General features: G+C 33.6%; 1 protein-coding gene across 9 annotated transcripts in view; it reads right to left on the bottom strand.

The window, feature by feature from the left end:
• LOC145255836 (alpha-actinin, sarcomeric-like) overlaps nt 1–24806 on the bottom strand; it is a 260402-nt gene that overhangs the window by 25278 nt on the left and 210318 nt on the right. For all 9 annotated transcript variants that reach the window (XM_080114560.1, XM_080114566.1, XM_080114561.1 and 6 more), the window contains 5 exons: nt 14950–15035; nt 11623–11715; nt 10667–10897; nt 6407–6483; nt 1711–1837 (listed from right to left, as the gene is read on the bottom strand). In XM_080114560.1, the coding sequence (XP_079970686.1) occupies nt 1711–1837; nt 6407–6483; nt 10667–10897; nt 11623–11715; nt 14950–15035 (614 nt within the window). The remainder of the gene's footprint in view (nt 1–1710; nt 1838–6406; nt 6484–10666; nt 10898–11622; nt 11716–14949; nt 15036–24806) is intronic.

Below are 24806 nucleotides of genomic sequence, written 5' to 3'. Positions count from 1 at the left end.
CCACTAAAATACTTGTAGAAAAGGCAGAGGGATGCAACATTTCGTCGATGGGACAGAGGCTGAACCTTAGATGCCAGTTCAGGGCCTATCAGGTTTGCGACTCTCTTTTAAACCTAGTCAAGGAGCGAGAGACTAGTAGCAGATGCACCAGCCCAGATGTGACAGCAATACTCCATACATGGGCGAATGGTGACCTTATAGAGGTACAGGATACTTTCAGGTGTTAGTAGTTGTCTAGCACGGTATCTTCAATGTCTTTATAAGAGTCTGTAACATTTCAGTGAGAACAGAAATGCCACGATATACCATCATTAGACAGAACAGATACTACCTTTGGACCCTAGCCAGAAGACTATGAAGGCATATTTTAGTTTCACGTACGGCTCAAAAGTTACTTTTTTAATTTATTTATTAAAAAGGAGGATAGAAGCTGATAAGATACTACGAAGATGAAATTAGCATCTTTATATATATTAAGAATTTAATGTTTGTAGTGTATTATCTCCTCCTATCCTCGTTTTTAATAAATCGTTGAATGATTTATAATCCAAATACTGTGACACGTTACGTACATTAACGGTACTACAGTGTTAATATATAGATCATTTTACTAAGAACTAGAAAATAAGTAGGTGTCTAGTAAAAATAAAATAAATAAACGTTCTAACCAACAGACTCAAAATTAATGTCTAACACTATTTAGTTCCCGGGCAACATTCGCTAACCATGCTAGTTGAAAACTCGGGCGGTTGCACATGTTTGACACGTGTTTAAAAAAAGTCTAGATTGCTTGAAGAATGATAAAAATATCTATTTTCGAAAATGCTAGAAAAATAGATCTCTCAATGACAATTGAGATGACAGCTCCCCAAAAGAGCCCTAGCGAAATATCAATAAGTTGTTGACTAATAGATACCTGGTATATCGAAAAAAAGGGATGTTAAACAAGCTTTGCTTTTTTATTTGTTTATTTAGTTTTGATAACACGCTGTAAAAGATTGTTATGCTTGTTTGGCTGGAAAATAAGTAGCTGCTGAAAAAAAAAAAGAAACATTTTTCACCAACAGATTCTAAAGTATCGACAGTTACAGCGTTATAGTACTCATCAGAAATTCATTTCCTCATTTTTTTTCTCAAAGACTCATTTGAATGCTTGCATGTTTTTCTTTCGGCTTTTACGCACCTGAAGGAGGTATAATATACCGAAAAACACACATCAAATGAATGAAGCCTTTTCACACAAATATATTTGCATGCTCAACTTGTTTTTGTGGGAGGAAAGAGAAAAAACAGTTCCACTTGACATTAATGAAACTTTATTGTTTTTATTGATTTTTTTTTTTTTGTCATAAAACAAAATTAATGAATGCTCCATGAGTACATAAACATTTTCGATTGTCCATGGAAGCATCTTCAGGTGGCGACATCTTTTTGCTATAAATACGTAGTTTAGTAAATACTAAATATAACCTTAAAATGATAAAATTGTCGCCCTAGAAAAGATAGGATTCCATTTCCGTTTGATCCCCCTCCACAAGTGAAAAGTTTACTTTAACCATGACTAATGTTTGTGCAAAATTTCAAAAAAAGATCCACGGTGTGGTTATTGAGAAAAGAGTGAACAAACAGATGAACAGGAGTGAATTGCTAGGTCCAATCTCTCCTTTGTCGGGACCAATAAATAAATTTTTAAAAATAATGCCAACAAACCTTCATTTCTTGCAGACTGCACTTCTGCAGCGGCGCATTCAACATGCCGTCCTTGCCCGTAGCCCATTCTTCGTGGATGCTGCATTTGTGACGGAATTTCTGGGCTAAGTGGTCTAATCTCTCCAATCTGAAAAGAAAAATAAAATAATCACAGCATTAAAAGCTGGAATCTAATTGCAAGAATTCAAAACAATCTTCTTCTATGTTGAAATTGGTTGTCTGTATGTCTATGTGTTTTTATGTCCAGCTTAAGTTAAAAACTACAAACTAAACACCCACAAAGTTTGTAGATTCTTGATCAACATTGGCCTAGATGAATAATATTTCAAATTAAAAAAATTTTCATTCTTTGGGAATAAATTGAGCCAAGTTTTGTCATAGAGGGGTCGTTTTTTGGGGGTGTTTTTTTCAGTGCTAGTGTTGTGTTGTTGGTCCCAGAAAATGCAGAGTAGTGATCATGTGATGCTTGAATAATAGAAAGAATGTTATGAAAATGGATTAAAGATAAAACATTTATATTAAAATAGTTCTGAAGAATGTTAACTTGGTAAATAAAAGTCTGATTAATCCAAATAATACGAATAACCAATCCTCATCGCAAAAATTCAGAAACGTCATATCAATTTGGTACGGACCTGAAATAATACAAAAATGAAAACATATTGAAAAACTCTACCAAAAACTGGCAAGGATGACTAACCACCTCACATTCCTAAGCCGAAGAAACTCAGAGGTTACATAGACTGAAACGTTGGGAAAATCACACTCAAGATGAGAACAGTAGTTTGATGGGGGGGGGGGGCTTTTTTTGTGCTACATAGATTGATTATTGGTCACATGGTTAGAGAATTAAGAAAAGAAAATTTAGAGATACACATAGTTCTATATGTGACGTGCTTCAAGGTTTGTACTTGACGCCCGTGAAAGTCAAAGGAGTAAAATAACAAAATGTAGACTTATAGACTCGGAGAAGATAAATGGTTATTCGCTCAATATATGTTACCGTGACATAAGCTGACATATATTCAGTCGGTCTTTAACAGTATTTTGTATAATTTTTTTTATTTTTAACTCCTTTTCCTAAACTTACCGCGTTAAACAGAAAGTCTAGCGCGATTTGTAATTTTCAAATACATCAGTAAACTGTTTTTCGAGCTGAATAAACATGTTACATTAAATAAAAACACAAAAATATTATCCAGTTAGGTAACTTATCTTGCCTTTGCTAACATTTATTTGTTATATATTTGTTTTTTGATGATGATAATAATAATAATAATAATAATACAAAACCTTAACTTTTTACATGAAATGACTCCACATGTAATAACGTTTAAGATAAGAAACATTTTTTATGGCTATACATATTTTCTCATCTCATCCACAAACCCTATTTAGTGATTTTACCGAAACATTGCTCATGGAATAACGAGTAAAAAGACAAAAAGGAAACGAGTTATAAAGCTGTCGAAAGTTAACCCAAGGTCCACCTTGAACCTCTTTCTCAGATCATCAGAACTAAACCTGTCTTTAAGAATCACCGGCGCTTCTACACTATTGGGACAGAATTTTGGAAATCGCAAGACTGAATTTCACATGAAAAAATGTTATCTACGTATTCCTCATTTTTTTTTTTAAGACGGATTATATCCAAATCGATAAGGTTGGTTGGTTGGTTGTTTTTGTTTTACGGCATATCAACCCTTTTCGGGTTATTTAATGCCGAATCCAAAGATTTTGAAGAAAAATTTTTTTAATAGAATATATTTGTTGTTTTCAAGTCGGTTTCTATTTAACCCATAGTTGGGACCCTAACAGGTACTACTACTCTGGGTCAGAGTGGACCTGGGAGCAATGGCAATTAAAGGGTGGCTCTACACTCCCCAAAGCCCGCAAGCTGGGGCCTCACCACTGGATATAGTTTAGGGTCATATCCAGGACCCCACTAGCATATGGGAGGCTTGCAAGGTAGAGAGAGGGAGAGGAGCACACACACACACAATATGGTAACTAAAAGAGACAAGAGTATACACAATTAAAAACGTTGAACGAACTTACTAAATAACGAACAAACTAAATAACGAACACACTAAATAACGAACACACTAAATAACGAAAACACTAAATAACGAAAACACTAAATAACGAAAACACTAAATAACGAAAACACTAAATAACGAAAACACTAAATAACGAAAACACTAAATAACGAAAACACTAAATAACGAAAACACTAAATAACGAAAACACTAAATAACGAAAACACTAAATAACGAAAACACTAAATAACGAAAACACTAAATAACGAACACACTAAATAACGAACACACTAAATAACGAAAACACTAAATAACGAAAACACTAAATAACGAACACACTAAATAACGAACATACTAAATGCCTAATATTTAAGCCTTAATGTAACAGAAAAGATGAGTAACCAAAAAAAAAAAAGTTGCAACTAAATTATCATGGAGGCAGGGATGAGTGGTTAACAAAGGTGAGTTAGGAAGAGAGAAAAGGCTGAGAAGCATAGTCTACGGTACACAAACATTTTCTTGCTGTGTTGTATATTTTTGTTTTTTTGGCTTTTCGTATTTTAATTTTTTGGCGTTGCAAAATTTTTGAAATTGTATCTTAGAGCATAAATATAGATACTATGTATCGTTGTATGTCAAAAAAATTGTATGTTAGTGCATTCGTATCTGAAGGTATTATTGTATATGATCATTGCTGTAATGGTGTGGTTGGCTGTTTCTGTTTTACGAGATATCAACCCTTTTCAGGTTATTTAATGCCGAATCCAGTTATTTTGAAGAAAAATTTTTAATAGAATATATTTGTTTTTTTTTTCCAAGTCGGTTGGGACCCTAACAGGTATTACCACTCCAGGTCAGAGTGGACTTTGGAGCAATGGCAATTTAGGGGTGACTCCACACTCCCCAAAGCCTGCAAGCTGGGGCCTCACCATCAGATATAGTTTAAGGTCATGTGTGTGTGAGAGGAACTCTTAGTAATTTCGACATAAAGCGGTTCTTCACTGAAGAAAGGAATCAACAAAATGTTATGTATAAAAAGGGAGCATTTGAAAGAAACAGGGCGAAAAAAGAACATTGTCTCTTACAGTGTGATTTTATTATTTGTATTGAACTATGTAGCACAATATTACTTCCAGAGTATTTATTAATTCTTATTAATTTATCCCATTTGGATCAGTTCTACATTTAAAATACAATGGACACTAATTTCATAGAAATGTGATTAAACTCACATTTGCTGCATGTTATTTGCTTTTCTTATTTAAAACAAACAAAAGACTTATTTTTTGTTTATCCAGAAAAATATCAGCTTTTTATAAACATCTGTTGAATTTCCACGGGTCCCGCTAGTAATGTATATTCATACAAAGCACAATAAAAAGAAGATTTGTTTTGTTTTTTTTCAAACAAATTAAAAAAAAAACGAAAAAAAATTAAGAGGAATTCAGCAATTCACATTGGAACGCAAGTTTAAGTGTCACTTGAACTTTAAGTGTTTTTAACAAAAGCATATAGTGCACAGGTTCGCTCGACTTTACAACAAAACTTTTATATTTGCAAATTTTTCAATTACTTAAATGTTACTTAAAACGAAAAAAAAAAATAACAGGTTTTATCTTTGGATATGTATCTCGTGTTATGTTTGATACGGTGTAATGTTAAATCTGTTCCTTTCAGTAACCAGTGTAATTTGATTATTAAAAAATACAAAAAACACAACCTTTGTAGCCCAAATACATATTACATTATCTTAGATACATTATTCTGGCAGAGAGAGAGAGAGAGAGAGAAAGAAAAAGAAAAAAAAAAACATCACCTATTTTATTTTTCTCTCCAACAGATTAGATACAGAGTCAGATGTAGTTGAAAAGCTAGTAAACTAGATTAGCGCACTATAGCCTTAAAAAATAAAATGCCTGAGCAGACCTATTGATACTCCCTGGTAGGTGTGCCTCAGGTGATTAGTGATAAACTCAAAAGGAGAAGGTAAAGCCTGGAAGGGTGGACCACCTGAGACTGAACAGATCAATACCGCAGTCTGACAATAATGAAGTCACTGTCAGACTGATTATCAAAAACGTATACCCGATTTAGCATGAAACAAAAAAAAAACAAACAAAAAAAAAAAAACAGTTACAACTAATCTCACTTATATTTATAAAACAAAGGTTGCTTTAAAAGTAATTTAACTCAAAAAGTTGAAGAGCTACAAAGACTGGAGTTGTACCATTAAAACAAGTGACCATTTGCACTCCAGAATTTATTTTCCTACATAGTCACCAGCATTCTCAATTCAGTGGAATCTCTGCTTCTGACACATGTTCATGACAGGGATTGCTTTCTTAGAGTCTCACATCGTCAATATTTGCAGCAAAGAGATGAAACTTTCAGGTCATGAATGCATAAGTTCAGTCATCATAACAATGCAATTTTCAATACCTTCTGATCCATTTGAGACAACAAAAAAAAGGAGACATTACGTTTAGAATGCCCCTGCTAGTTTCATCAAAATCTAGCTGGTTCTCAATGGACAGATAAGTAATATGGTTTAACATTTGTTTTCAAAATTGATTGCCAAACTAATCTATCGCTACCAGATTCTTGAATTCCCTTCCATCAAAGTTCATGAAAATAAAGAAAATGCTAGAAAATCTCACCTTTGCAATTCAGAGAGTAACCATTCCTCGAAACCTTTCTCTGCAGCTTCCAAGCCTTTCCATGCATTAGCAATGTCCTGAGAGAAAACAAAAACATTTGTCAAACAAAGCATAAATTACAACACCAGATCGAGACTAAGAGTGTATAAGTTTTTGCCGGTTTGTAAAAGTGACATCTATATATCTATAAAAGTGAAATTGTCTCTGCATGTGTACATTTCTCTACCAAACTACTCTGTCAATTTTCAGTCTCCAGACTCGAGATTCGACATAAGGGGTATTAAGATTTGGGAAAATCTTTTTAATCAGTTTTTGGACAGAAATTTGGCTGTCAAGAGGTCTAAGTTCAATGATTTGACGTTTGACAACTCTACAAAACTCTGCTGATTTTTGGTCTAAACACTTGAAATTTTAAATGTAGGTTCTTTGGACATGGATCAAACTTTAACTTCATTTGAGCCCAAAACAATAAATATTAAGGGGTCAAAATTGGAGTCAAAGTTAAAGATTTGACCTCTCAGCCAATTTTTGGTCTAAACATTTGAAATTTTAAAGTGTATTCAGACATAGGATAAGCTTTTTAATCAATTTTTGGCCAAAAATTAGGCTACCAAGGAGTCAAAGTTCAAAATATTTGACCTTTGTGGTCTCTAGCAAACAATTCAGCTAATTTTGTGTCTAAATATTTGAAATTTTACATAAAGGGTATTCAGACATGCAACAAACTTTTTAATCAGTTTTGGGGCGAAAATTTGGCTGCCAAGAGGTCAAAGTTGAAAGAGTTAACCTTCGCAGACTCTACCAAACTTTGCCGCCAATTTTGGGCCTAAATACTTGAAATTTTAAATGTAGGCTACCCTCACACAAGTTAAACTTTTAAATTTGGCGTCGATTCCATGGTCGAGTGATAGAACTGCCAACTCGACGGTTCTAGGTTCAATCCTTGGCTTGGGAGAGATGCTAGTCTAGCGCCACTGATGAGTTGTGATACAATGAAACAGGACTGTACGTCGATGACTACAAATATATATATGTGTGTATATATGTTATAAACAGTAAACAGGGCCCTAGCAAAGCTGCTAGTTTTAAACAATTATAGTTTATTTTATACATAGTTATTACTTAAATTACTGATAAAAGATGCCCTAAGAGAATTTGGTTGGGAAATATTGCCCCATCCTGCAAATTCTCCTGACCTAGCTCCCTCAGATTATCATTTCGAGGATTACTTCTACATGTGTAGCTGCCATCGCGCAAAGGCAGCACGTGTACCACAGATTTAACCGACATAAATCCAGTTCAAACAGACAGAAGTATATATAAGCCAGAACTTTAAGAAAGAAATTAGGAACCTGTGACTTCTGGAAAATCTACAACAGTGTAGTAAATAATGGGCGATCAACAATTCCCCCACTATCCAATAATCATGAGGTTGTTTGCTCAGCAACCGAGAAGGCTAACATGCTTGCCAATCGGTTTGCCTCCAACTCCACACTAGACCCTGCCAACCATCCTCTCCCAGACTTTCCTTTGCGGACAGACGCCACACTTGATCTGAAAATCACCCCTTCTCAGGTGCATGCTATTATAAAAAATCTTGACACTGCAAAAGCATGCGAACCTGATCTCATCTCGGCTGTGCTATTAAAAAAGTGCTCCTCCGAAGTAGCTCCGATCCTCTCCAAACTTTACAAAAAATATCTTAATGAATCTTGCTTTCCTGCCAGCTGGAAAACTGCTTATGTGGTACCAGTTTTCAAGAATTCTGGCGAAAGAACTGACCCAGCAAATTATCGCCCCATTAGCCTCCTCCCACTTTTTGTCAAAATATTTGAGTCCATAATTAGCCAAGCTCTAGTCCATCACCTTACAGATGCTAAACTTCTTACCGACCAACAATATGGATTTAGGCAAGCCCGTTCCACAGCAGACATTCTAACTAATATCTGAGCATATATACCATTCACTTGACAAAGCAGGGGAGGGTAGAGTGGTAGCTCTAGATATATCTAAGGCTTTTGACAGGGTATGGCACGAAGATCTTCTCAGGAAAATCAGATCATACGGTATCATTGGAAGAATACATGACGTGATTAAATCCTTCTTGGATAAGAGAAAAATCCAATTTGTCCTCGATGGCCGTACATCTAACCAATGCGATATAAATGCGGGAGTGCTTCAGGGATCTATCCTTGGACCTCTACTGTTCCTGATATTCATAAATGACCTCCCTGACAAAATTGCCTGAGAGATGGGTATATATGCTAATGACACCACACTCTATAACAGGCACGACAAGAAAACAAATGAACACATATCTAAAGAAATGGCAGAAACACTAGAGGATGACCTCCAATCTGTAGTGGAATGGGGACAAAAATGGATGGTCACATTCAATGCTGCCAAGACCAAACTTGTTTCCTTCAATAACTACAAGAAACCTTCTCTACCATCAATAGCAATGGCCAAAGACTTTATCGGAAAGCACATCTTTTAAACTCCTCGGCCTAACGTTCACAGGAAACATGAGTTGGAACAATTACATTGAGAGCATTGCCGGGGCCGCTGCGAAAAAGGTAGGTTCTCTCTACCGTGCTAGAAAACTACTGACCACTGTACCTCTATAAGGCCACCATTCGCCCATGTATGGAGTATTGTTGTCATATTTGGGCTGGTGCATCTGCTACTAGTCTCTCGCGCCTGGATAAGGCCCAAAAGAGAGTCGCCAACCTAATAGGTCCTGAACTGTCATCCAAGCTTCAGTCTCTGTCCCATCGACGAAATGTAACATCCCTCTGCCTGTTCTACAAGTACTTTAACGGTGAATGTTCCGACGAGCACTTGTATCCCCTCTACGTAAATACCCCCGACAAACCCTACAAGCAGTAAAATCCCACCCCTTCACAGTAGAGATCCCTAGATGTAAGAGAACCTTCTACTCCAGTAGTTTCTTCCCCAGAACCGCTACACTTTGGAACTGCCTGCCAGGTTCCTGCTTCCCCAACTGTACTGACATGCAGAAGTTCAAGTGTAACGTGAACCAACATCTTGCTGCCCAACTCCCCACCTAGTACCCCTGTAGCCTGTGTCCTACATCAACGTGGCAATGTTTCTTCCTAGGGGTGGAAATGTAATAAAAAAAAAATTACAAAACCATTTCAATGGCCTTAGGCTAACATCATGGGAGGAGATTGAACACGAGTTAGATTCATATTTCACATCAACTACTTACGGAATTTTACTAACGAGGTATTCATAAACTCCTTGACAGATGGAATCAAATTTTGGAGAGCAAAGGTCATCATTATCATGAAAAGATTTTCAAAAACAGCTTTTTGTTTTAAAGATGAAATTTTACATTTTGCACTGACCTGATGTATAAAATTTATTTATTTTTTTTTTCTTTTACAAGGGGGTTGCCACTTATCAAGATCCGAAGGCCACTCAAGGATAAGAAATAATGAATGTAAGGGTGTAGTGTAGTAATCGTTAATGCTGTAAATTGGGTAGAATTTGGATTATTTAAAGCGATGGCTCAACAAGAACTTGTTTACATTGGATTTGAAAGCTAGCATATTGTAGTTGGCCAGGAAGCAGCCCAGTGGAACAGTGTTCCACAGGTGGGCAGTTCTAGGAAAGAAGTTTTGTTCATTAAATCTGCATTTAGATTTAGACACAGATAGAGAATGAAGGAAATTATTAATAGCGGTTGTAGCTAGTCGAGTGCTTGTTGTAAAAGTTTGGCAAGAGAGGAACCATAGATTGGAGTTAAGTCAAGCACTTGCCATGAAAATAACAATAGAGCAGAAATAGGCTCGCGACATCTTTTCTGTGGGAAAGGGCTTGCAAGGAAGAGAAAAGGGCGTCATCTACTAGGTTTCAAAACCTGTTTTGAACTCTTAAGGCAAGATGAGGCGTGTCGAGCAGCTGCTGCCCAGGTGTGGCAACAGTATTCCATTTTAGAACATACTTTGCTCTTATACAGGTAGAGGATTGCATCGGAGTGTTAGAATGATCCAACGATTATATTCACATATTTATATACAATCTTAGCATTTATAAGTTGCAGGTTTTTTTAGAAATAGCATTAAGCACTGTATGTATGTAAAAAAAAAAAAAAAAAAAACAAGTCTTCATAAATAGTAAAAATTCTTGGTGCACTATTCTGCACAAGTGTCGCCATTATGTTAATCACCACCCTCTCAACAGAACCTACAAATAATTTCAATAAACTCAAGGTAGTGTCGATAATGAACTTACCATAACAGTCTTGCCCTCGGTTGGCAGATAGGCTGGCCTATTACTGAGTCGGAGACGTGTTTGCAAGGTGTTGAAGCTGTTCTCCAGCCTGGCTTTATCTTCTAGCTTCGGTGGCTTGTGCTTGCGACGATAATCCCGGAACTCTTCCAACTTCCTCTGCGTTCCTGGAAGAGTATTATCTGTCTGCCTATTCTCGAGCCATGGAGTTGTCTTACGGATCCAGGCAAGCAACTGTCAACAAAAAAAAGACAAAAAAATATATTTAAGGCCCCTTAAAGAAAATAAGTTAAGCCCTCTTTAGGGAATTAAAAGTGGTCAACCTAAGCACAAACACAATATTCTGACTTGCTGTCATTGAATACTATTTGACTGTTTATTGTCTATGCCCATCAATGTAGCATTTATAGGTGGTTAATTTCTCCTATTTCTTGTGCTGATTTTTGATAGACTGAAGATAAGATACCAACCTACAAAGTCAAGAGTACTTAGAAAAAAGAAAACTTCATTCTATAATTAGTACGTACAATATAATTTTTTTTCAATATTTTCATTTTTTAATGTCTTGATTAAACTAAAAAAGCACCTTAATGTTAAAAAGCAATAAAAGCGAGATAACCTTGAGTGTTACCAGAGTTACGGCTCCGGGAACATCCAGGGTTTATCTGAACATATACATAAAGACCGTCAAAACATGTTTATACTGTCTCTCACTAATCAAAGTTCATCCGACCACAGTAATAATTGATATTTATATCATTTACTAAATGACACATCTTCCATTTATCGTTCAACCCTATAATATGAATAAACAGTTTGTTATTCTCATTTTATTGTGGACATAAAATTGAACACATCAACATTTTCGAAATTCATCGATCAATGACTCCATATACGGTAGTCAACTGAATCCCATCATTCGTAGAAAAGAAAATGTTGAGAACGAAACACAAACTTACATCACTGGCCAATCTCTCATATTCTTCCATGAGTCTCTCATTCTCCTGGTTGATTTTCAAGACTTTGCAGATCCTGTTGGCAGCAGTTTCAGCCTAAAAAAAAAAAAAAAAAAAAAAAATCAAATTCATGTGAATAACAATACAAGCATTCGATGTTCATCATTAGTTAGATCAGAGGTTCTCAACCCGAGATAAATTTACTCCTAGGGGATAAAAAAAAAAATTATATAATCAAGCGATAAATAATTAAAGTACCTGATAATTTCAAAATAATTATTTCTTTTCAGATTATATCAGGTCTAAGAAATGTAATGCAAATTAATTTCATATTTTTTATTTTTTTTAGAAAAGATTTGATTTTCTTCATTTTTTGTGTCAAAATCACCTGAAAGTCGACGCCACGAGAATAGGATTGTCAGAAACAACTCCTCGCATAGTCAAACTGATTGACTCAATGAATCAACAGTGATACCAATGATAATGCTTCTGGTGTTTCTGTTCATTATTTTTTTATAATACAAATTATTGCATAGGGGTGTTATTTTTAGAAGTACCAAATACGGCACCAAATATTCGTATATGTTATGTAATTCTTATTAGAAGAGGTCTGATGTTATTTGTTGTTGTTCATATTTGTGTTAGTCTTAGAGTGATAGAGACAGTCTTAGGAGTGTTCGTGTTGAGTGTTTATATGTCTTAAGATGTTCATGTTGTAAAAGATAGCATATTGGAGACATAAACAGGTATATATAAAGAGAGAGACAGTTCTGTATGAACGGGAGACAGTTCTGTATGAACACGAAGACGCAAATACACAAAGACGATGACGTCCTTTATTTCATGACCGATCCATGATTTCTTTACATGTTTTTTTTTCTTCTCTAACCTTTCGCTTCCAAGGTTTGACGTCAGCAGCCGTCTCTAACCTCTGTCTCTCGGCTCCCTCTCCCCGACTCTTCTCCCAGACTGCATCTAAAATTCTACCTATATTGAGAACTCGTCACGTCATCGCATGATTAAACATGTGCTCATAAAGTACGTTGGTGACATGCGTCACGTTGCCAAACTTGACATGACCCAGAGTTCAGTAATCTATTTTTAAAATAACCTCTTTACAAAATGTTTACAATTTCAATTGACGATTAAATTCCTTATTTTAATTTTCACTTTCATAACAGAACAAATTTCCTTATTTCAATAACATTCTGTATTTATTTTAACTTATGATTGGAATTTTCAATTCCAAATCTAGCTTCGCAAGTTCGAATCCTTGACTATCCTATTTCACATTTACATTTAACTAATTCCCTATTTTTTACTTACATGAAAAGGGGACAGCCCTTTATCATGTAACAAAATTAACTTCATAATTTTCTACTTTATTTAAACGCTTGATTTTCTTTTTTGTGATATGAATGTAGAATGTATAATACGATTTTTATACAAAAGTCATAAATAATAAAATGGAGGAAAGATTGAGAATGGGTGATTCAGATTATAATGTGCAACTTTACAGGCACATTTGTGATTTGTGGAAAAGATGCTGCGATTTCATAACTTAATCATCAAAATTTCAATTGTATTGTTCAAACTTGTCTAGCTACAACCACAGTAAAGAATTTGCATTTCTTCCTGTGTGCCTAAAACTAACGGATGACCATCATGGTGCTGAAGATGACGCGATAACTAGCTTGCTTCAGCCATCTCAGTTTCCTGTCTTCCTAAGCATGCTATTCAGCGCCAGCCCTGTCCCCTCTCCAATCTTACCCTCCCATTCTTTCTTTCTCTACTCCCCTATCCCCTCTCTGTACGGTTCCTTGCATATGTAATGTAATAGTTTCTTTCTCTTTAACAGACTACACTTTGTGGACTGTCGCAAAGAAAACTGAAAACATAAACAACTTTTCTTGATCGAGGAAAAGGTATTTATTTTGTCATTACACGTAACCAAGACCGTTATCCGTTATCAGTACAGGGTACCAGTTTCACAAAGTTCGACTGTTCTTAGGAGTAGGAAGAGAGAAGATACTTTCACGTCCGCAGGCCATCACTGACCAACCTGCCAGTGGCTCTTTTTCTTTCTTCTCCCTCTTTTCGCTATAGTCATCCATATTTAACTTTTTAACAGTAAAATAAACTTTTCAACACTTCAAAATGAAAAATCGCTAGCGGCCCTTTTGACCAACAAACTCATCAGGAGTTAATCACTGGTCAAACACAGATTAAAAAAAAAACAAATTAAACAATTATCTCCTTATGAGTGTTGGCAAAAAAGGCCCCTAGGGTTTTTCTGTATATTATTTTTAAAGCGAGATATATATGATAATTTTGCAATAACCAAGACAACAATATATTATAACAGGTTTATCATAAGACGTATTTCTTCAGTGTTACAATCGTTTCTTAACCTTTTGGACAAGCTTAAATATTATTTTGCTAAAAGATATTCCAAAATAACTATTAAACAGACAAGATACAAGTGTAATATATATATATATATATATATATATATATACATACATGAGTTTGTAACATTATGCTTACGCCACAATTTCTGGGTTTTGGCATTATGATTAAACATCTTTCATATAATTTTATTTCAACATAAAAAAATGTAACCTAAAAGAAATATACATGTATGCAATGTAGGATAGACGTTAGTCTTTTTGCCAAATAAAAACATCACCAAAGCACTTGGCTAATCTATCAGGGACAGCAGGTGTTTTAGTGTGTGGTGACCTGGGATTTTGTATAGTCTTTGGTAGAGGTGGGGGATATTTATCATCATCATCATCATAATAATAAGCATCATCATAATCATCATTATATATTCGTTAACAAAATACTGGCATACAGTTCTAATAGCACTTGAGCTAAGGCAGCTCAAACTTGACATGACTTTGCCGAGTAGATTTTGTCTAAAATAAAAAGGTCGAAAGTAGATCTTTGTTTGACTTTCGCTTTCCTTATTTTCGTCCTTTAGTCCTCACATTCTGCGAGTGATGTTTCTGACAAAGGGGAAAGAATTGCTGTTTTCTGGATCAGAATCTATTCCATCTAACACTTATCATTGGCCAGTTTTTTTTTTTTCGTACCTTTTACGTGTTAGATGAATAGACTTTGACCTAGAAAACGGTAATTCTTCCTCCTTTGTCAGAAACGTCGCTAACAGAATGTGAGGACTAATGGACAAAATAAGGTAACCGAGATTTATAATGCTGCTGGAAGTAAATCGATGATCCAACTCTTACTCTTTATTTTAAGGAGAGATAATATTTATATATTTAAAAAACTTTTTATTTTTTATTAAAGCTGTCTGTCACTCACCTGTTGGGCTCCCGCGAATGCGTGATAGTAAGAAGACACGTAAGCCATAACAGATCGTTCATCAGGCTTGACAGAGTTGACCATGTCTGGAAAATAAAAAATTTTTTAAATTAGAATGGTGGAAAAACTTAAAACAAAACAGATTTTTAGAAAAAAAAAAAAAAAAAAAAAAAAAAAAAATCTCGGTTGATTGAAAAACTGTAACAGAGCTGCTGATGCTGGCAGCAGCCGCAGCTGCTTAAAGATATGCAAATGACCAAGCCGGCTGCACAAAGTGACGTCACAGCAGAGATAAAAAGTCACAAGTGGTCAGAGAAGCACGTGTTCAGGGTGCGATACTATTAAACTTTATTTGATTGTCATTACTCTGAAAGAAAGGACACACTTAGGGAGGTATTTTGGTGGTCAAGTCACTAAATAGAGATTAGCTGGTTTCCCGGCATAGCTCAGGATGTAATAAAGATTGACTGAAATACATGTTCTAGCTGGTTTCTAGGCGTTGCCAGGGATGTAATATAGACACATTATGTTGTATATTACCTGTTCTCTTCTCCCTAAGGTAAAACAATTTCATATACATGCTGTAAATTACCTATGCTAGGGATAAAAAATGAACAATACCAGTCCTAGGGTAGATAAAACAAATAATACATAGAGATGAAAGATTCCTCTCCCCTAAGAATAAAACATATGTTCAATATCTGCTTTTGTTTTTTCATTGTTTATACGGTCCCGAGCAACGCCGGGTAGCCCGGCTAGTATTATAGAAAGCTGGAAAACGGAAGACAATTCCACAGGCGTGCAGTTCTAAGAAAGAAGCTTTGATCATGGAATCTATATGCTGATGAAGTTAGAATCTTGTCTTGTATTTTCTTCATGTATTTTTTCTGGTAAAATGAAGACACAGGATTAGTCAAGTGCTTGGTGATTGAGTTTGCAATAAAACCTTGGCATCCAATTTCGATAGGAAATACAAAGGTTTTGCAGACATTTCTAACATATTCTCATAGAAATTTTTATCTTTATATTTATATATTTCCCCCAAACCTTTGGCCTTGATGGAGGGGGGACAAAAACTCGCTGCTATGGTTTCAAATGATCTGAAATAACAGCAAGGGGAGACTTGATTCCAAATATTTCTCATATGTTATATTTCCTCTCTTTTGGAAATCGGGTACAATTATGAATATCTCCAGTATCAAATAATCCTTATACACTATGAAATTTACTTCATGTATGAAAACCAAAGAGGGGAGATATAACATGAGAAATATTTGGAATCAAGTCTCCCCTTGCTGTTATTTCAGATCATTTGAATACATAGCAGCAAGTTTTAGTCTACTCTCCATCAAGGCCAGAAGTTTGGGGGAAAGATCAATTATTTTGTAATTTATATGCAAAACTAAGGAAAAAAAAAAATGACTGGCTGAAACATTTTATGACTGTAAAAAGTACCAAAAATAAGCTCTGAATGATTCCCTTAATGTGTGACCCTAAGAGTAAATGTCACATAGTCCACTACACAATTCAGGTGATTACCATTCCAACAAGCCTTTATTTGGTAAATTCTGATCAATAGATTCTGAGATTTGGAACTTATAAAATTGTAAAAAAAGGTTTTATATATATATATATGTGTGTGTGTGTGTGTGTGTGTTATTTTGCGATACTTTTTGAATGAATTCAATTATTTATATGAAAGTACATTTTTACCTAAATGCGAGTTGGGAATAATTTTCCCTTTGACCCATTTGGTACCCCCAAATGGGGAGCGGCATATGTATTGTTGTTAAAGTATGGATATATCAATACTGATAGTCAAATGGAATATTGAAATGCTCATATCTTTGGTTCTATGAGATGAAACTACATGAAAATGTGCAGGCTCTTTGATAATACGATTCTATGGTTAAAATTTGTATGACAATTGATAAAAAAAACTATATTTCCAAAGCAATAAAATATGCACAGATTTGCCTACATTTGTATATATAGCGTAGGCCAGCTTCAGTTTTGCTGCCTCAGTTGTCTCCCTTGTGACTTTGCCAGGCAACTAATATAGTATTAATGATTGTATCACAGTGGTTTCCTGGGTGTAAATCAACTGAAACTTGTTTATCAAAAAATTTTCTATGACAAGCAGAGCATTATTACAATAGAAATTTATTTATACAAACATTGGATACATAAATGCATACATGTTTCTGCTGCAATTTCTTTAGAAATGCATTGTTATTTATTTTATTTTTTTTTTTTTACATAGGCATCACCACATTATCAAGGCCAAGAGGCCACTCAAGGATAAGGGTTAAAGAGTGTACAGTAGAAATTGGACATTATAGTAATCATTAGTAATGAAAATTTGGTAAAGTTGATAACTTATATGGAACGGCTCATCAAGAACTTATTTACGTTAGACTTGAAGACAACCATATTATAGTCAGCCGGAAAGCAGGAAAACGGAAGACAATTCCACAGGCGTGCAGTTCTAAGAAAGAAGCTTTGTTCATGGAATCTACGTTTAGGTTTAGGCACAGATAAAGAGTGGGGGGAATTATTGATAGTGTTTACAGCTAGACGAGTGTTTCTTGTGAAAGTTTGGCGAGGGGGGACCATAGATTGAAGCTCATTCGAACACTTTCCATGAAAATAACGATACATCAGAGACAAACTCGCAACATCTCTTCTGTGAGATAAAGGTTGCAAGGAAGAGAAAAGGACATCTCCTACGAGGCTACGAAGTCTATTTTGAACTCTATCAAGGCAGTTATCGGGTTGTATTTCTACAATGAAATGCGACTTTTTATAGTCATATTTTCTGTTATTTGTACAGGAATTAAAAATGAAAAGATGCTGCTTTTCTTTAAAAAAAAAAAAAAAATTTGCAGCAGAAACATGTATGCACATATGTAGCCAATAATGCTTGTATGAATAAATACAATCATACTAAATAACTATAATTGTTTAAAATGAATATTAACTATTTTTATACCTAAAGACACTAGCTTTTCATATTTAAGCAATCATCAGTGTAGAAAATAATTCCTGCTGGTCAGGAGATTCGAACCCAGTTATAAAGTCACCATATATGTAGGCATGTGTGTGTGTGCGCATTTCATAAAACCATTTTACAGAGAACTTGTTTATGCGATATGAATAATTTATTGCAGCCGAGTTTAAACTGTAAATTCCAATTCAATTACGATAACTTGCATAGCTCAATTGTTTCCATCTAACTGATTCACAAAGAAACGGACATAACGAAAACTAAAACAAGTGCTGAATAAATTTGTAGTCTGCATTGTTTCTTTAGTCTCATTTTCTCAGAAAACACTTTTAAACATCATTTACATAAAAAAAAAAAAATTAAAGAAAAAAAAAAAGAACGGCTTTTTTTTTGTTTTTACTCTTTATCTTCTTTTCTTTCTAATATATAAAGTAAATTCAGTCGGATCGTTGGCACCAAGAATTTTCTTAGTACAAAATCAATTTTCAATTTTGGTTCTTCAGCTTTTCTTTTAGATCATGGCAACATATTAATACAATGAATTTGATTTAATTCCTTCAAATGTTCGTTAGTAGTTGACTGAATTATCGCAAAACTTTCCTTTCTCAGAGAGCAGTGTGAATTTATTTGCATAAAAAAAAAAATAGTTAAATATTTAATAAAATTAATGTGTGTATATATATATATATATATATATATATATATCTTTTAAATCAGGACCCCATCGTAAGAAGTGTAAATCTCTACCACCAGGCTATCTCATGCGACTGTTGAATATATCGCGATTTACGTAGATGTTATTTTATTTGTTTTTCAAATCTCGCTAGATTCAGCCACTCTGACGAGTCGTCGACAACGAAGCATGTGTCAGTGGATAGTTATATATAATAACTAGCTTTTCATCCTAAAAATCAAACCTTTTGCTCGGTATCATAAATTGTTTTTTCACTTAAAAAAAAAAAAAAAAAAAAAAATACTTGATAAAATTAGGTGAAATTTTTTTTTTTTTTTTTTTTTTTTCGGAGAATTTCGTTCCATAACGGATACATGCAATATGGCTTAGGTTAAATTTTGAACTTAGCATTTTATTATCCATAAAGCCAATCTGCCTCCCTCTTCTCTACTAAAAAAGAATGTGTGCTTCTACACTATTGGGACAAAATTTTGGAAATCATAATTGTGAATTTCACATGAAAATGTTATCTACGTATTCCTCGTATTTTTAAGATTATATCCAAAAAAATTATAAAAATCAATAAGGTAGAAAATTTATTAAAGAAAATAGAATTAAGAAAACGATCGTATTTGCTTATGTAAGACACAGGAGAGTTCAAAAGGGAGGTAATTTTCTGTTTCGATTTATTTTATAAAAACAAGATGGCTATAATTTTTTCATCTGCTAACACGATTAAAGTTTTTTTTTTAATTAATAATTCAGTAATATTTGTGTAATTTCGACTGCATAATTTTGGAAGCTAACATTGTAATTTATTAGAATTGACAAAAAAAAATCAGTAGAAACCATTTTTTTTTTTTTTTTTTTTATCTGAAAACTCCATTTACCAACTACAAAATTTCGTTCTAATAGTGCAGAAGTGCTAAAAAAAATGTAAATCACATATTCCCATGATGTTTTTTTTTTTTTTATATATTACACTGCCAGAATAAACAGATTACAAGAAAAGATTTGAGGCGGATTGAAACATTTTTTTTTTTTTTTTTTTTTTTTTTATTATTCAATTTTTTAAACCTTGTTTTTAACCTCAACAGCAAGTAAACAATCACAAGATTTCAATTCATCCCTGAAAGAAATGTCAACAGAGAAACTGAACTAGTCAGGTCTCGTGTGCAAGTCCGGGGTAAGTATATGAAACTAACAATGGACTTAAAAAAAAAAAAGAAAAAAAAAAAAAAAAAAAGAGGCTGGCAATTGAGGACAGATTAGCAGTCTTGTGATGGATTAAAATATTAATGCTACACACGGCGGCTGCCGATCATTTTTCCAGTATTTAGATTAGCGGCCATATCTTGATTTTTATTCTTTCGCTTGTTTCTTTTTGTTAAGATAGAAAGGTAGAGAAACATACCTATCTATCTGTACATATTATAAAAGTGACCTTGTCTGGGTGTACGTGCGAAACAGTCCTTACAAAAGGACTGCCAATTTTTGGTCTATATATTTAAAACTTGATATATAGATGGTGGAACAAATCTGATTTGGGTTTTTAGCAGGTAAAACTAGCTGCTAAGAGATCAAAATTGAAAAATTAGAACTTGGCAGGCATAAGTCAACTTAAGTGCTCCTCTATGCATGCACAAATATACATTTATATGTTAATATGTGCTCATTTTTTTATTGATTGATTGATATCTAGCTGACTTTAGGAAACAGTAGCAAATACTGCCGAAATGCTAAATATTTTGGTTTTAATTCTAGCTGATGGCATCCAAGTCATATATATATCTTTAAAAACTATATAAAAAATCTATATTGGGTACAATATAATAATCAATAGAGAATTGGCTCTATAATGATAAAAAGGAAATCTGCATGAATTAAAATCTCATATTTAAACTTATTTTATGATCAGGCAATGCTAGGCGATGTACTAGTATATATATTTCCCCGAAACGTCTGCCCTTCATCTGCAATAACAGCAAGAGGAGACTTGATTTCAAATATTTCTCATATGTTATATCTCCCCTCTTTAGTTTTCATACATAAAGTAAATTCTACAGTGTATAAGTGTTATTTGATACTGGTGATATTCATAATCGTACCCTATTTCAATAAAAGAGGAGATATAACATAAGAAATATTTGGAATCAAGTCTCCCCTTCATATCAATTTGAAACCATAGCAACATGTTTTAGTCTCCCTTCCATCAAGGCGAGAAACTTTGGAGAAATATCAGATATTTTGTAATTCATAAGCAAAACTAGGAAAACAAATGGACTATGATTAAAACATCGGTAAAGATACAGTATCTTTCCAGCGAGAGAAAAAAAATCCTTTAAAATTACCACTATTATTAGCAATACCATATCATTTTTTTTTTCTTTAAATCGAATAAACTTAAATCAAACATTATTGAAAAGAGCATAAAAAACAAAGAAATGAAATCTTTAGTTTTTTAAAATCAGCTCATTAGAACTGGAGTTATGACCATTCAAAGTATCAAAAAAATGTGTGGTTCACTGGACATTCTCCCTCAAGTCAGTCCTATTCAAATGCATATAAGCGTGTGACTGAAAATGGTAGGAAATTTTCACAATTTACGGACCAACTCATCTTTAAAAAGTTGTATCTTCAGATCTTTTTAAGATATGAAATTTTGAACATATTATAATAATACCACGAAGGTTCAGTTGGCATTATTTACAACCATCTCGCTTGGTAACTTACAAACTAATTAGCATATTCCAGTTTCATTTTAACAGCTCTAAGTAGAAACATCATAAAAACAGCTAGGAAGTTTTATTCTGATGGACATTATCATTTGCCATTAGAACATCATGAAAAATCCAAGATGGCGATCAAGAAATCCAAGTTGGCAATTGGGAAATCCAAGACGGCCACCAGGACACAATTCAAAGAAATTAACAAAATATGGCTTGTAGCACATCAAATTAAAGGAAATTTTGTACAGATCAGAATTGTTTTTAAGTAAATTAAACTAATTAGCATAATTCAGTTTCATTTTAATGGCTTTAAGTAGAAGCATCATAAAAAACATCAGGCTTCATCATCATGTGAAATATTCTGATGGGCATTACCATTTGTTATCATTGCACCATAAGAAATCCAAGATGGCCACCAGGAAATCTAAGATGGCCACCACAACCTGATTCCAAGAAATTATTAACAAAATATGGCTTGTAGCATATCAAATTAAAAGGAAATTTTGTACAAATTACAATTATAATTTTGTAAAGTACATTAAACTAATTAGGATAATTAAATTTCATTTTAACAGCTTTACGTTACTGTGACAATTATCGGGTGACTTTCTACCACTATTTTGTATAATTTTTTTTTATTTTTAAGTCATTGTTGAGACTTCAAGAGACATTGCAACACTCGACACTACTTGTTTTTTGAACAAAATCATTTACAACACACCAAATTTATCGAGGTAGGTAGAAGAGCAACTTGCCTTTGGTAACATTTATTTGTTATGAATTTGTTTTTTGACCACTTTTTCATACCTCTGTGGATTGTAAAACAAACCCAATAAAAGTTATTCTTTTACTTAACTGAATAAATAGTTTGTGTGTTTTTACTCATTTAAAAGCGTGGTCATTGTCAGCCATTCTTTTTCAAAGAATCTATTTTTTTAAATATTGTTCCTTTCCATGATTAAAAACTTGTTTTCTAAATAACAAAAATAAAATAAATATTTTATGTTTGTTGACAAACGTTTTGTTTACAAATTTTTTGTGCGCGTCTCGGCACACAAAATTTCTCATGGTTCATATGTGGCTGTCACAATTTCTACCGACGCCTGCATAAAAAGTTTTATCCAAATCTTTTCAAATTTTAGGACAAAAGAAATTAATATATTCACTATTAAACAGTTTGAACGCAGTTTCTAACTTTACTTACTTGTCTTTGTATTACAAAGCATCAACTTTCAGATGTTTTATTTGCGACTCAAAAACCAACAACAGCAAAAAAAATTTAAAATGTTCATTGTCGGTTATTCTTTTTCCAAAAAATATTCTTTTCCTGTCCATATTTAAAATTTTTTCTAAATAACGAAAATAACATGAATACTTTATGTTCGTAAGTTAGTTGACAAACATTTTGTTTACAGATTTTTTTTTTTGTGCGTGTCTCGGCACGCAAAAATTCTCATGTTTATGTGCGGTTGTCACTATTTCTATTGATGCCTGCATCAGAAGTTTTTATCCAATTCTTTTCAAATTTTAGGACAAAAGAAATTCGCTATTAAACAGTGTTTGAACACAGTTTCTATCTTTACTTATCTTTGTACTAGAAAGTGCCAACTTTGAGATATTCAAACTTCTGCCTGGAAAGACGTACACGTTGTATTCAAATTCCGTAGCAAAGATAATTCCTTTCTCTAATTAGCTAAAACAACTAGAAATATCTTCGACAGATACAACTTCTGCTTTGAGTATTTATGTGAACACATTCCGACCACTTACTTGCAAAAAGTTATCTATCGCCAGCGGGCATGCTATGCTGGTATGTTTCGTTTTGGATTTAAATAGCGATTTCTTCAAATATACAAATCATAACAAAAATATTAAAATATCATTTTAAAGTAAATTTTATTGTGAATTCAGTTATATAAGTTTTATTTGGATCGAGGTAGGAGAAATGTACTTATTACTGATTTAAAGACTATGAGTGTCAAATTAAGTAGTGGCATGTGGAACGTTACAGTGTCTGGTATTGCCACTATTATAGGTTTTTGAGGGTGCTGAAAACGAAACAGCAAAAATCCCAGGAAACTAGTAGTTTCCAAGATATGAAGAAATTATAAAGTGGGGGATCACTTTTCCATATTAACGTAAAATAACATCCATTTTATAACACAGGTGGCCATAAAGTGGGGGATCATTTTACGTTAAATTTATATAAAAAAGTGATCCACACTTTTTGAAACAGTAATGTACAACCTTAAGGGCAAATGTCACATAGCTCACAATGTCACCTCCCACAATCTGTTGCTAAACACGATCCAAATAGTAGCCTCTTATGACCTAAGTGCCAATGTTACTTGTATGCAAGTCAAGCAAAATTTATGACATAGCGCTTAAAGAAAGAGTACCATAATATAAAAAATTAAATATAAGCAACAGGACACCAATAGTTATAAAATTAAAAATGGAAGAAAAAGAAATATAATTTGGTATACACCACCCTATAGCCAAATACTAAAGTCTAAACTCAATGAGATTTTCCTAAATCTCATTGAAAAATAATCTCGCCGTAACCAATTCCTTGCACAAAATATATATACCTATAAAGTTATTTTCTTGCCATGACATTGATATTAAAAGCCTAATTTTTTATACAAACATTATTAAGAACTTCTTAAACTACATGAAGGTTAACTTCATTTGCATATCCCTTTAAAAAAGTAGCGTTAATTCATTCCTTGTCCATTTTTTATGATTTCTTATAAGATGACTGGTTTCGTTTCATTACACTGAATTCTATTTATATGTAGTTTCTACATTCTACATAATTGCGTAGAATTTAAGATATAAACATTCTAGCACAGAAATATATATATATATATATATATATATATATATATATATATATATGCATATAGGTGACCTTGTCAGTAAGTGTGCCAAAGTGTCTACCGAACTCCTCTCTGAATATTTAGTCTATAGGGTTGAAATTTGATGTATAGAGTTTTTGGACCTGTAGCATACTTTCAATGTGGCCTTTAGTTGGCAAAAATTACTGCTAAGAGGTGAAAACAAAACAGTTGACTTTGGCATGGTAAATTGAATAAATCATTAATCTTGCTGTTACTTTTGTGCATGCGCAAAATTAAACAGCTCAATGTCACTTAAATTTTTAAACCTTTCACATCCATCTGTCGGAAGATCAGATGGTAACGATGCTGGAGAGATAAATAATCATTAAGGCCGGAGCGCTAAATGTTCTGGTTTCAAATCTAGTAGACGGTACCCAAATCATGTTTCTTTTTTTAAACTTTTGAAATCATTACTATATAATCGATAATAATCAATAATCAATAATAAATCAGCACAAAGCAAAATATAATACAAATGATGAGCCGTTCCATATAAGTAAACAAATTTACCGAATCTCCATTACTAACGGTTATTATATTGTCCA

This window comes from Euprymna scolopes, chromosome 31 (genome assembly GCF_053919585.1).
Source record: "Euprymna scolopes isolate OS-2025 chromosome 31, ASM5391958v1, whole genome shotgun sequence".
Lineage (NCBI taxonomy): Eukaryota > Metazoa > Mollusca > Cephalopoda > Sepiida > Sepiolidae > Euprymna > Euprymna scolopes.
The sequence above is the reverse complement of the archived record's forward strand: the minus strand, read 5'-3'. Positions and strand labels throughout refer to the sequence as shown.